Below are 15527 nucleotides of genomic sequence, written 5' to 3'. Positions count from 1 at the left end.
GTCTGAAAATATATGTTTTCTATTAAAGGGGTATCTTTGCTTAAAAAGTGTATTAAAAACCTGTTTTTGGAAATTGCATTTGTTAGATATGCTACTTACATTCAGTTTTTCTTTCAAATTTTCTATGCTAACTTATCTTATTAAGTTGTACTAACAGTTTGCTTATGTCTACTTATAGGTAGGCAATGTATACTTAAGGCAAATACCATATCAACTTTGCTACGTTCGCTTCCGACACGTACAGTCATAAAAATTGATGATAACTTTAACATTACATATCTCAAAACTTATAAGTCGTCTGCCTCCAAAACCGGATATCATTACTTTTTGTTTTTCGAGCTCTACCACTGAGCGAAAAATCAAAATGTCAGCATCAGGCTTCGAAACCTCGCGAATAACGTGTTTCGGACACATCACAACTATGGTGACATTGACCAAAGCCAGTGATTAACTATCAAGGTAGCTTATCATTGAATCCCTAAAAACAATGAGTTGTTTCTACGATCTACGGTCATTTGATCCGCAATGCAAATTTGTGTATATATCGACGGAAGAGAAAACGATATTTGCGCGCACAGCAAGTTTAACTGGGATCAACAGAAGAGGGAACTTCAAAATGAAAATTTTTCGTCAAAATTTTTAACTATCAAAAATGAGAATACTGACAAGGTTCTGCAACAGTATCATAACTTCTAACTTTTTAACAGTCCATAGACTTTTCGACCTTACTTTCGAGTCCTCTTTGAGAAATATGTATATTCTGAATAACATGTAGAAACAGTACAAACATTAATAATCTCAAATAATAGAAATATATACACAATTAATTTTGTACAACTATAAAAATTCTAGAAACGTTCGCTATACGTTTTTCATACGTAGATACGCTATAAATTATTTTTACTTAATATGCTAATTATTATTTTCTTTCGTTGTTATTTCAGAAACTTCGTCTTACCGATCCCCCAATCTTCGAAATCAAAAATCTATTGATCAACGAAACTGGAACGCAACTTGCACTATGGGGTAGCCTAGGTATAGTACTCATGAAGCTTCCTAAGCGATGGGGCAAGGAGGGGATATTCCAAGGCGGCAAAGAGGAAATAACTTGTATGTAAGTAACATTTAAACTTGGATCCTACCATTGTTCTCCGCTAATCGACGTAGAAGATGGGGAACATTTATCACATTTGCGAACGATTTAAAAATCCCAGCATGAAGCACGCGAAATCAATTTCGGGAAATAAAGAGGGAAGTTTACAAGCCAAGGAATCTGGTTCCTAAAAAGCGAGATAAGGTAGACCACGAATAATAAATCGCACTATCTGGCTTCCTGCACCTCCGTGGCTCCTGTGGGCGTCCTAATATCCTGTAATTAAGAGGGTGTTACGATGACGCCCGAACCCCTTTGGCCTCCCTCTTATGGAATTAAGGTGGCTTTACTCGGTTAGTTTTCAAAAGTTCCTGGGCCGGAAAGCACCGCTGAATACAAACCGCCTCATCAACGACACATGCCACCGAGAACTACCGCCTCGTGTAACATTACCCTTCACGCCTCTGTCACGACGTCTTCTCGTTCCTGCGTCTAATCTTTCGGGTGATTAGAACCTTGCGCAATTAGCCGCGCAATTGGACATTATGCTTGACATTTTTGAAGCTTTTCCAACGTAATTGGGTCCAGAAATCGAAGCGACACAGAGTCACGGACCGACCACTTTCGCATTTACTGCTACCGTATTTCAGTTCACTTTTCTTCATTAGTATCTAAGAATTTTGGCACAATCAAAAAATATTCTAGCCAGCCATGCTATCGTTATTTTATTACATTGTATCCTACATATCGTTTAAAAAAGTTTGGTCGCGCCATACGGCACGGAAGATTCTAAATGTCATCACTAAAGTGATAAATTAGGTGTCTACTGTAGTGGACAGATGCAGTTAACGAGTTAATTTGAATAACAATGAACGATACGAAACGATACTACTTAATTCACCGTGGTAAAAGGATATCCATTTGCTTTAAGTTGCCCTTCGCATTATAACTTCATAATAAACCGAGTCTAGAATAAATGCATTACCTTTCCTCCCTACTTCCCCCTAATTCATAATTCCAAAGTTTTTTGCCGGAAACGAACGAAACGTTTAGCTTGGCAAGTGCGAGGCCAGGCTGAACAAACTGGTCAAATTAAAAGCGGCAGTTTGTGCTAAAGTTTTTTCGTTATTTCACTTAAGCAATTTGAGCTTGTTTCCGACTAGTGCGCGGCTGGAATCGAGGGAATTTATAAGAACGCGCGTGCTCGCGTTAAATGCATGGGATAAAAAACCATGGAACAGTTTGTAAGAGAGTCGTAGCCATTAGGACGAATCTCTGGGATGTAATATCTTTTTCCTTCCTTCGGCTTAAACAAAACTAAGTGGAGTTTATGCATTATTGTCTACGAAATCATTAGCGACGCGATAAATCTTTGCTAGAAAAGAATAAAAGTTTTAAATCGTCCTCTGGACAAGTCGCGATTAGGTTGTGGAAATGATATATTGATGGACGTCGTTAATTTGTACGACTTCTATTTCATAATTCGATGATTCTTTAGATTCAGATTGAACAACTTAAAGAGATAAAAACAAACTAATCTTCTTTTTTTTTGTTTCTTTAACTTTCCGCAAAAGAATGCAAAAATGTTCCACGTTTAATTTTGCACCAGTACATAAATCAAATAATAGAAATATGTAAAAATCTTACACTTAGCGGTAATAACAGTAATACTAATTGTAAAACCACTATATTTTTTATACGAAATGATTTCGTCGTTAAATAAAATAGGTAATAACTACAGGGATCAACACTTTTTAATCAAATTGAAGAGTTTCGTTGTTTAAAATATGTAGTTCTTAAAGAATGGTTAAATATTTGATAAAATCAAATAGTCGTCTTTGACAAAAAAAAAATTTTTAGAAATTCTATCCAACTTTTTTCTAAGCCCGTCACACTATCGTAACCATTTAATGTTAATTGATGTTTGTTTTCGCGGGCGGTATCTCCACATAGAGATATCCTAGCATGATTTAAGCGATCTTGCAGAAATCCTGTGAAAGTAACTTCGATACAATATCCAGCATCCTCATCGGCCAACGGATCCCAAGCTACGAAGCGTGGAAAAGCGAGCGGCCGAGCTTCGGATTAAGCAAATGGTGGCAATAATAGTGATTATTCGGATTATGATATCAGAGCGCGAAGTGGGTTCGCTTGGACTTACCAGCAGCCACTAACTGCTGCGCCACCAAATCCCGACTTCAAGACACCGGATTAAAACTATTACCACTTCACGGCACATCTACCCTTCGGCCTTCCGTACCAAAACCAGTCCTTTCCTCTTTCCTCTCTTCTTCGCAAAAGACTTCTTCGACGCACGGAAACATGGTTATTTTAAATGCAAACCGGTAGAAATGGAAGATTCCGTCAGTTTCTTCTTACTTCTCGCGCGAGCTAGGCCTCTCTCAAAATATCCTTTTTGGCGATTATCGTAATTTCATAATCTACATATCGTATCATATATGTTTCTAAATTACCTACATTCATTTAGATCCATGTAATATCAATGTTAACGTATTAGTACTGTGTGCGTAAGTATTTTACAATACTATGCCTCTGTTCTACTATAGCCCTTGCAGTCCAATTAACTCGACAGTGTGCACGTGAACTTTTGAAACGTAAGTGCTAGCGAACCCCCAGCAAACAGTAACATTTATCGATTAGAATATATCAAAATCTGTGTGTCGTATATTTCTACGTTCAAGTTGAATCAATATACCTTATTTAAAAAACATAAATAAATTCTTACTAATTTTATAATGGCAGTGTTTAATATTAAATGGAGGTTTAAAACAACGGTAAGTCATGTCGACTTTTACTATAATGGTTTGCTGCTCCTTGTTACAAACATCTCAGCGGATAATCGTTATAGGAAGAAGGTGCAATTTGAAACGTACACCATGGACCGGAGTAGGTAAGTCGTGGCTTGGCGTCGCGAATTGTGATATTAATTCGGCAACAAACTACGAAACCACTGTTATTTCGTGTGCCACCGGAAGATCGTCGCCTCGTGGTTGGCTCTCGCGGCTAATTATTGTTTTAAGGATTACCGTTATGTGTTTATTATGCGGTCTACGAGATCCTTTCCTACCTTAATATTCGGTAGATTTCTACTTCGGTCTCTCTACGTGGCGTACCACCAGAGAGATCTGCACCCCGTTTTCCGCCTCCTTTCCTCATCCCTCAAGTCGCAAGCCAGCCTACGTTTATGAATAATTTTCACCTTTCGTGCTACCTACCCTCACCACCCAACCACTCCATTTCCAACAAACGTTCCTCCGAATCGTCCCTGGAGTATTCACCTCGTGGACCCCTAATGCCGTCCCCGTTCTTCCATGATCCCGCTTTCTGATCCTTGCCACTCGTTGAGACATTCTTACAAAAGAAAAAGGTATTGACAGCATTCGAGTGCTAAGGAACTTCGAACTACGAGAACAAGTAAATAAGTAAAGAGAACATATCTTATTTTTCGCACAATTAAACGACGGCACTGTCTAGACCTCAGTGAAAGGTATAGTAACCTATATAAGTTATTTCACGCCAAATCGATTACTTCTGTACTCACTGACAAGAATTTCTTTTAAATTGAAATGTGTCGTAATCCATACGATACTGGAGGGGGTCACCATTTCGCTGGTTTCGAAATTGTTTAAAAAATACGAACCGTCAAAGCTGTTAGTTTTCACCGATTATTACGAAAACTACCATAAAAAAATTTTTATCTTCGTAACCGTCCAAGATACGACTTTTTCATTTCTTTTAATTTTAATCCTAAAGGATTATCCTTTTTAATTAATGTTTTCCTTTTATTCATAAAGTTACTTTTGCAATATAAAAATATTCAAAATATTTTTGTTTCGCAAATTCAACCCCCGGGTTGTCTTAAAAAATTCAAAAAAAATATCCATATTTTGTGTACTTTAGACGACTGAATATTGGGAAATCAGTCCAGGAGTGTATAGCAACAGAGTGTATACTATACAGGGTGTTCGGCCACCCCTGGGAAAAATTTTAATGGGGGATTCTAGAGGCCAAAATAAGACGAAAATCAAGAATACCAATTTGTTGATGGAAACTTCGTTAAAAAGTCATTAACGTTTAAAGTTCTGACTGTACTGAATTTTTTACTCGAAAATGAGCAAGATTTCGGGGGTATGTCTATTCACCAAAAATGATTGTAATTGACCCCCGCAATCGAAAATAATTTTTCCAGAATGATTTGAAACTTTTTAATTTCGCCGAAAAATTTCAGCACCTACCCCCTGTCGATTTTTTTTAAAAATTCCTTTTTCATTTTCAGTAATTTTGTTTGACGCCCTACGGAAAAGTTGTCTAATACTTCCTTGTAAGTACCCATGAGCTCTACTTCAGAAAAAAGTTTCATTGAAATATATTCACTATTGTAGGAGTTATGGCTGTTTGAAAATTGAACCATTTTTATGGGGTTTTTCTCATTTTGCGGGGTCAAGGACCAATTCTTCGAATATTTTTGCGATTTGTGCATATTCTCCATCAAAATACGCGTAGTTTGCTTTTTTAAACATTAAAATCGTTCAATCCGTTCACGAGTTATGACGTTTTAAAGATACGCATGAAATTTCAGTGAAACACATCAACGGTATGGTCAGACATTACATTTTCGGTAAGGAATTTTTTTCTCGAAAGTGTGTAGGATTTCGGGGGTATGTGTAATGACCAAAAATTATTGTAATTGATCCCCGCAACCGAATATAATTCTTTTAGAATGATTTGAAAAATTTTTTTTTTGCCGAAAAATTTCAGCACCTACCCGATTTTTTTTCTCGAAAGTTGATAGGATTTCGGAGGTATGTGTATTCACCAAAAATGGTTGTAATTGACCCTCGCAACCGAAAATAATTTTTCCAGAACAATTTGAAATTTTTGAATTGAATTGTTAATAACTTTTTAACGAATCCTTCATCAACAAATTGGTATTCTTGATTTTCGTCTTATTTTGGCCTCTAGAATCCTCTATTAAAATTTTTCCCAGGGGTGGCCGAATACCCTGTATGTATATGTATACAGGTATATACAGGGTGTCCCGTAAATAGTGTAAGAACCGGAAATGGGGGGTAGCTGAGACGATTCTGAACAACAATTTCCTTTGCAAAAATGTCGAATGGAGCTTCGTTTTTGAATTATTAACGAAAAACACTGACGAATCACGGAGCGTATACATATAATAGGAATTCTCGCAAGCGCTCGACCGACCCCCAACGGCCGAATTTTCCTTCCTCACGTCGCACAGTGTCCAGCAATGGACAGAAGTCAAAAAACTAAAATCTTTGTCTTATAAATTCTTATATCCCAAAATGTTAATAAAGGAACGTAGATTTTAACACTATCCATAACTTTGACTAAATTTACCAATTTGTTGTTGAAAATGATGCCAGAAATTTATTGCAATTTTCGATGCATTTTCTTAAACATGTGCCATTTACCGAAAGTTTGTGTTTTTAATTTGATTTTTGCAACTTATGTGCAGTATTATAGTACCTTCTAAAATGCCAAACAATCTTTTTACAATATTAACAGTTGGTCCCAATTTTTTATGTTAAATGTTTATCAACTTTCAATTGAGTTTAAAAAAAAATTCCAAAAAATATGATTTATTGTATATTAATTTAAGGCACATTACACTTTAATTTAACGGTAATTTTAGCTGTCCGAATTTGCCCAAAACAGAGAAAATGATCAAAATCATTATTGGAAGTACTGATACCTGCTCCGAATCAGAATCGGAATTAATCTAATAAAAAATGTTCTTTTATTTATTTACAAGATAAGAAATTGTTTCTGTATCTATTTCATATTTTAATTAAAAAGAAATGAAGGAAAAACGTTACACAGATGCAATCATAATTTTCTTCCCGAGCACCCACATACTCGAAATAATCGTTACGATATTTCAGGCACTTACACTAAACTAATCAAAAAACTTTTCGTACAAAAGTTACACAGCAATCACTTGACAAGAAATTGCAATAGTAGAAATTAGCAAAACAATTTTTATTCAACAAAAAATCAAGGTCGCTTCAATTTTTTTACAAAATGTATAATTTGTGTGCATCAATTGATGCATCTTTGTATTCTCTTTAAAAAAGTGTAAGAGGTCTTAGGTCAAAAATTGACTTAGTTTAGAAGCTATGATTTTTGTTTCGAATTCCCATTGTGGCGCTGCTTCGCTGCGGTGTGGAAACTCGTGAGAATTTCAGGAGGACAGAAAAGGAAAGGAAGGGGCACGTTTCGTCCGGGCCTGCTAGTGGACTCATCAGTAAGGCTTTTTAGCAGGCCCTGCCTTAGACGACTGGGATATTGGAAAGTCGGTCGAGGAATGTATATGTATATAGCAACCGAGGGGTCGGTCGAGCGCTTGTGAGAGCGCGACCCCTCTGGTGGCGAGCATGGGAGGCGACGCCATACCATTTACGCGACACACTGTGCGTCGGCCAAGAGGGCAAGGACTCTTCTTCGACCTACAAAATCGAGAACCAAGCTCCATCCTCTTGAAAAAAAATGCGACCAATCGTGATTTGGGGTGTCACCGAACTTTCCTTCTAACGAGCGAAGGAATGATCGACACTTCTATTTAATCATCCATTTAGACTTCACTTTAGTCTGCTGTTCCGACTTCTGCTCCGACTTTGTTTAGACTTCTGTCTCAACTGTTCGAGGGAACAAACTGAGTAAACGAAAACGTAACTATTTTCCTAACCGTTCGAGGAAATAGTTCTTACGATAAACAGTCTTCGATATCGAGAAGACAAACACGTTTTCACAAAACGTCGAGGGAAGTGTGTATTCCTATAACCAACGTTCGAGCTGCACTCGTTTTAAATTAACAGTCGAGTTAAAATGTCGCGATCCATTCAGCGCAGTAATCCGTTTGAAATAGCCAGCCAATAATTCGACTCGAAAATTGGCAGCTAGCAGTCGTCAAACAAGACACGCGTCAACAGATATCGTTAGTTCTCTCAATTTTCCGCTTCAAAATAATGATTAGTTCCGATTACATATAACGAAACGTGTAAAACTATAAACAGGAGTATAGTAAATGTTATGCAGAAAAAGTGCAATCGAAAATTTCAAATTTGTTAAGGTTTGATCCAGGGGTTGAATTTGCGAAAGGAAAATATTTTTAATATTTTTGTATTGCGAAAATGACTTTACGAATAAGAGAAAAAATTAGTCAAAAAGAGCAATGGTTTACGAGTAAAACTAAAACAAATTAAAACATTGTATCTTGAATGGTTATGGAGATAAAAATATTCTATATAAGTAATTTTTGTAAAAATCGATGAAAACTGCCAACTTTTGAAGTCTGTATTTTCTAAACAATGGCAACTCTCTGCAAAATGATGATCCCCCCCCCCCCCCCCCCCCCTAGTATGACATGAACTATAACATACTTTCAAATTGAACGAAATCCCTGACAATGAGTGTAAAAGAAATCGATTTAACGTGAAATTACCCACCTGCATATGTTGGCTTTCACGAAGTTCGTGAAGCCGATTATTTAGCAAATAGAAAAATACTTATTTACAAACACAATAATTTATTACCAATTCTATAATCGAACTATACAAACAAATTAACAGAAATTGTCCAATGTTCAAATTGTTCACAGTTTAGTTCAATTCTATGATAACGTATAGTATAGTTCAATTGTTCGTGTAAAATCCTTGCAATTCTCATAAACTCGTACAAATTGTAAAAATCTTAGGAATTCTTGTAAAATCCTATAAATTCTTGAAATTTAAGTTCGTCTTGTTCGATCGTTGCTTAAATATGGAAATTCTATAATGGGAGGTTACTTAACACTTCGACTGTCACGTCACCCATATATAGGTGACAGTTTGCATACCTTTACGTGCACATAAAAAAGTGAATTATTTTTAAAATATTTGGTCACTGAAAACGAAAAATGGATTCTCTATCATAATTCACAGCAAAAAAGGTGCTGGGTCGAAAAGGAAGATTAACCACAGCAACGATTGAGACCAGGACTGCATCCTCGCAAAGTTCTTTTATGTGTTTGGTGGAATTATCAAAGGATTCTATATTTTGAGTTACGACCAGAAAATTCAATAATTAATTCAAATATACAGGGTGCTCGGCCACCCCTGGGAAAAATTTTAATGGGGGATTCTAGAGGCCAAAATAAGACGAAAATCAAGAATACCAATTTGTTGATAGAGGCTTCGTTAAAAAGTTATTAACAATTAAATTCAAAAATTTCAAATTATTTTCGGTTACGAGGGTTAATTACAATCATTTTTGGTGAATAGATATATCCTCAAAATTTTACGCATTTTCGAGAAAAAAATTCAGTACGAGCGGAACTTTAAACGTTAATAATTTTTTAACGAAGCCTCCATCAACAAATTGGTATCCTTGATTTTCGTCTTATTTTGGCCTCTAGAATCGTCCATTAAATTTTTTCCCAGGGGTGGCCAAACAACCTGTATATTGCAATCAGTTGAGCAGATTGAAGGTAGCAATAGCTGTAAAACGGCCTGGTCTGCTCAATAGAAAGAAGGTGATGAGTTACTTCCAATTAGTCAATCGAATCAGACGTGTTCAGTGTCGCTCATGAGTGCCAGTAAGTTTACAAATAACTCTTATTATGTTGCATACATGAAACTACGCTGGATCCTTCCACCTAAAGAACAGAACGATACACAATCTCTCGCTTGCAAATGTTGGTGCTAATAGTATACATATAGATGTGTGGTGTTAGTACTTACACAGCGGCCGCTGGCCGATGTCATTTGAAAAATGAAGATAGAAAACAGCCAACCAGGAGGGTCTTCTGAGTACAGCAGTGCTCCCGCCAACACTACAAATGAGAATCCTACTAAAAATGATAACAAATCCTACGCAAATGCTATTAAACACGAATATATCTCCACTAAAGATCAAGCCATAATACTTCAAGCTATAGATGGTATCAGTATCAAATAGTATGCTTATAAAATCGGAAAACTAATCGGCCCTAAAACAATAAGATTCATTTCGCAAATATCAAACGGTAGAATATACATTTACCTGGATAAAAAAGAAATAGTGGCTCTCCTAACCTCCAACTATTAATCTATAGAAATAAAAATAACAAAATAGAAATAAGACCTATGCTGCAACCAGCACAACGCATCATTATATCAAATGTTCCTCCAATAATCCCCAACTCCAAAATAGAAAATATATTTTAAACAAACAGTGACAAGCTATATTAAAAAATAACGTACCTAAAAGCTGGTATAATTGACCTAGAGTTCTCACATATAGCAAGCTTCAGAAAACACGTGTACGTAAACTCGAACGATATCCAAAAAATATCTGATTCCTTTTTAATTACCTTAGATGTTATCCAATATCAAAGTTTTGCTACGGCACACAAATGAAACTGCTACATATGTAAATAAGAGAGCCATACGCCAAACCACTGTTCCTACAATACAGACACAACGCAAACACACAACGATAGGATAAACACAACCACATCCACCAATATACAGACTTCTCATACAATCGAAGGAAAATCGTCGATAAATAAGGATACAATGGAAATCGAACCAGCAAACTTACCAGCAGAGACATTAATATTAATTGCTGACTTTATGAGTTTACTGTTACGGTACAACAACCCAAGAAGTTTTACACCGAATAATGGCTTTGTCTAAGAAATGGGAACAAGTGGTAGAAAAAGTAGGAGATTATGTTTGTTCGTAATATTCAATAGTAAGTCCACAATATTCGTTTGTTTTTCGGCGTAAAAAGCGGCCCGAACTTTTCGGATGACCAATACATTTTTTACAATATTTGAATACACGAATCTGTCCATGATTTCTGTTATCCGATGAATGAGATCCATTTCTTTCGTTGTCATGGATCTCCACACAAGTAACGAACCATCACCACCTTTTACAGTTGGCTTGATGAAATTTTTTTTAAATTCCTCACTTTCGCCACGCCACACGTATGTTTTACCGTCTGATTCAAAAAGATTAAACTTCGATTCATCGGTAAAGATTACCTTAGACCATTGCTGGGATGTCCAACTTAAATCGTCTTTTGCAAATATGATCTTAGCATGACGGGTTTGTTTTGGCGATGAACAGCTTTTTCCTGGCAACACATTCCTTTAATCTTCTAAAGTAAACTTATTAAGTGTTCCTAACCCCTTGACGTACGATTTAATTTCGAATACTTCGTCGAACGTATACTGTTTAATTTTATTTAGATTTGTTCGTACAAGAAATGGCCACGAAAAAGAATAGATTTGTTTCATAAATACCTCGTAAATGTAAAAATGTGTTGATTTTAATATATGTGTAAGACTCGATGACCAGTAGATGGCTTCATGATTGTGAAACTTGACATCAATAACTTGTAACGAGTCAGACTCGTCATTGTACGATAAGGGGTGAAGTATATGTCTGCCACTGTAGCTTGCAAAGCCAATACTGTTATCGTTCCTTGAATACATTATCAATCACAAGAAATGCCAATTTGTTTTTTTTTTACAATAGCCTAATGTACTTGTAATACATGTTACGACAGGACTAGATTGATTTTCACGTCGTCATTGCCGTCATAATTAAAACGATGCTGCGATACGAAGGCATTCGAATCAACTCTTAAGAATTTTCAACGAGATCTCTAGAGATCCGGAAGCACGTGCCGTACGTGTTACGGAATATTTCACTGGCGGGCGCGAGCCTGCGACTCACCCCTTGGTCGTGAAGGGCTGTTACAGGCACTCTCCTATCTGTCCCGGTGCGGGCTCAGGCCGGAGTGAAAGGGGATAGGATGCGTTTATTTAAAAAATGATTTAACCTAATGGTTTTACATATGTAATCCCGATATAAACCCGAGGCTAATCTCGGGGAACCACACGCGGCTCACTCGTACATTCGGTCCACTAATCCACGTACGCGCCGGCACCCACGTGTCCCCGCACAATTACCGCATCGCCGTCCTCCTCCTGGCCGGTCCACATACACTCGGCTTGACCTGTTCTAACCCCCTCACGTCCACCCTGTCCCCTCTCCCTCTTTTTTTCAACTTTTTTTCGATGAGCAAGCACTAACGAAAATCACCAGTTTCCCAGCATCCCGTGGCTTCGAGGGTGCACGGTAAGAGGGGTGTGTTTGTGGAGGCCGAGCATAGGGTGCGTTGTGCTCGAGCGCGCGCTGGATGATTTAGATGGTCCCCGATGATATCCGCACCTTTTGAAAAATGTCGCCACGCCGAGGAAAAAAAACATAGAAGCCGCGGCTAACTGGTTGGTACGCGAGCCCCGCTTTATCAGCCTCTGGCGAAACTTTATTGCTGCCCGAATGATATTTCTCGTCGAATCAGCGTTAACAAAAGAGCCACGGTATGAGGGATTGTTGAGTGAAATTAGAGAATCGGTGTTAAGTGCGATTAAGTAATTGCAATTAATGGCATCCTCTGCTCTAAAACGCTAAAAAATAGCCATTCCTTTGTGAATTTTTTACTCAAACGCTATTGATAACAGCATTTTACAAACTTTGCATACTTGTTTAACGTCTCTATTCCACGGTCTTTTGTTGTTCTTTTTGTATTATTTTCAAATACTAACTTTATACAAAGATTTTATTTGTACATAATTGCTAAAAGTAATTACAATTAATTAATAAGTACGTAAATATTGATTTTTATACAAATGTAACTACACGCACGCCGCGCAGCGCAGGATGTGTTTTCCAAGTACCGTTTTATTTTCTCAATATTTGTTTTTCGTGTTCCTTATGGCGAAGTTATACTACTTAGTGTTGTTTTTCTTGGTTATACGGGGTGTTCGGTAACTGGTGATACTAGCGAAAAGGGAGTGATTCTACATAAAAAAATAAGTCTAAAATATAAAATAACAATTTTTCATGTGAGGCTTTGTTTTCGAGAAAATCGGCTTTGAATTTTCGCCGGATACGCGTGCACTTGGTCATCTCTTGTTATAACGGATCCGCTGTAAATCATTGTCTCGATTGAAGTTTATGTTGATAAGCACTTCCAGTGTCACGGAATTGTTGACCGTCGCATTTTTAGACAATTAAGAATTTTTGGGACCAAAACTGTCCCCATAAAATTCGCAATTCAAAGAAAAGATTATTTCATACATTAAAACAACAGAATACGTTAGAAAACGTTCATAGAAATTTAATCAGAAGAGCATAATTATGTATTCGGCAGAATGGGCAACATTTTCAACAATTTCTGTAATAGTAAACTTTATGATTACTCCAACATCTTATTCCATTACGTGTTTCTAATTTTCTGTTACGATAAAAACAAACTTAAGTTGCAATAATACCCATCGAGACAATCATCTATAGCGGGATCCGCTATAACGAGACATGGTTAAATGCACGCATACCCGGTGAAAATTCAAAGTCGATTTTCTCGAAAACAAAGCCTCACATGAAAAGTTGTTATTTTATATTTTAGACTTATTTTTTTATGTGGAATCACCCCCTTTTCGCTTGTACCATCAGTTACCGAACACCCTGTATTTTAACTTGTTAGAGCACTGTTATATTTTACGACACTTAATGTACCTTGACCATTTAGCTTATAATCACTTAATTTAAAGATCACGTATAGTCCGGGCCAAAATATAGCGAGGTCGTAAACTAAACTCTTGAGGGTTGGGACCGACTCCTGCTGCGCCATTTAGGGCCGTACATGACATCTTGCTTGAGGGTGCCTTTATGAATGTTTTTCTGTGTCCGTAACTGCACTACCTTTTTTCATTTTCTAGATGCATATATTATAAGCAGGTAAATTAAGATATTAAAGACTTGAGTAAGACCTTTACCTGTTACGATACCTCTAAAAATGGCTTTCTAAAAATGGCGACACGAGATAAAATATTTCTTCGTACGGCCCTGGCTAAGGTCTAAGGCCCTTAGCAGCCCGTATTTCTGTCAATTCACTTGTTTCGGGAGCTGAAACGTTTAACTTTAACACCCACTCGAGTTTATGACCTCGCTATATTGTGACCCGGATTATACAAGTTAGCTACTTACTGACCGCTCCGTACCGAGGAGTTGTGACTCAGAATTACCAGCCATCTGTATTACGAATCATCGAGGAAAGATAATTTCTTCTTAAGTGACACTATCCCGACGGATTACGAAGCTTGAACAGAGAGAGACGATCCAGTTCTGATGTTCCCTAGCACTTTTGTATGCAACATTGAGGTTGTATGCGCGAGGGTCAGCTTCTAAGATCGGAAGCGTGATTAATTCGAGGGTCGAGTGTCTTTCCCGGTCCTTTTTGCTGACCCTTTATTCTTTCTTGCTACACGTTGGACACGGGAAACAACATTCCACGCGCGTAGACGAATCCCAAGTTGAAGCACAAAGACGAACTTGATGCAGGCTGTGCGTAAGGAAACCGCGTACTTCTGCAGAAAATCTCACAACGCCGCTGGGCAACTGCACCCGGCTCCCTTGTCCAAAGAATTCCAAACGAGACGCCCGAGGAAAACTTAACCCTCTGTTCTGTGCATTTTATGCTAATTTTCTAAACTTGTTAAAAGAAATTCTTGATTACACTTATATATCCAAGATTTAGTTATTAATTATCCGAGTAAACAAATAACAAAATATTTTTCTATAATATTAGCAATTAAATCACAATCCTATGTTCTTATAATTAAGAACTATAACTTGTATATAATTTACTTGTGTAGTATTTGTAATTTTAAACGATTCCCCATAAATTGAACATTTTGGATGTTTAAAGAGACCAGGCAGTCAAAAAGACCAATATTTTGAAAGTAATACTATTCAGAAATTAGTTACCAATGTTTCATGACGTTTCAGTGAAAAATAAGGATTTGGGAATTGAAAAGGTTGAACGTACCTAGATGTCGGAGGTATGGGAATAGGTAGTCGAGCGGCTTTAGGGCGAACATTGCTTTTAGGAAATTCCTACTTACCCTAAGACCTTTATATAGATTTTGAGTACTGTTTCACATAAACCTCTGTACTGAATTTCGTTAAAGTCACAGTACAGGTTGTACAAAGATATCAAAAGAAGTAGACGCTCCAGGAGTCGTTTGTTTGACAAGATTTCGCAATAAAAAAATTATTTTCACATACATCTTGAGTTATCAAAACGTCCTGCAAAAGAAAAATTATATTATTTATACGTAATCCTTGTTTCACAAGCCCTTACAAATAAGCTCAATTTGACCTGATCCCCTTAAATGGTACGGATCGTTTAAAGAATCAAAATATATTTGTAATTTTCTCGAATCCTCAAAATCGTTAGAGTCAACGCTTTTTTTAGGCTTAAATCGAGAATTTACGATTCGAGTGTGACTGCTTGATCCAAAACGTGCTCTGTCTCATAAAGAAGATCAAGAACCAAGACACGCAGGACG

The 15527-nt window shown here is 37.0% G+C and overlaps 1 protein-coding gene across 2 annotated transcripts in view; it reads left to right on the top strand.

The window, feature by feature from the left end:
* The window catches only part of Mbo (nuclear pore complex protein Nup88), a 139279-nt gene that overhangs the window by 96776 nt on the left and 26976 nt on the right, over positions 1–15527 (top strand). For both annotated transcript variants that reach the window (XM_076784211.1, XM_076784209.1), the window contains exon 2: positions 945–1114. In XM_076784211.1, the coding sequence (XP_076640326.1) occupies positions 945–1114 (170 nt within the window). The remainder of the gene's footprint in view (positions 1–944; positions 1115–15527) is intronic.

Source organism: Colletes latitarsis, chromosome 2 (genome assembly GCF_051014445.1).
Source record: "Colletes latitarsis isolate SP2378_abdomen chromosome 2, iyColLati1, whole genome shotgun sequence".
NCBI lineage: Eukaryota > Metazoa > Arthropoda > Insecta > Hymenoptera > Colletidae > Colletes > Colletes latitarsis.
The sequence above is the reverse complement of the archived record's forward strand: the minus strand, read 5'-3'. Positions and strand labels throughout refer to the sequence as shown.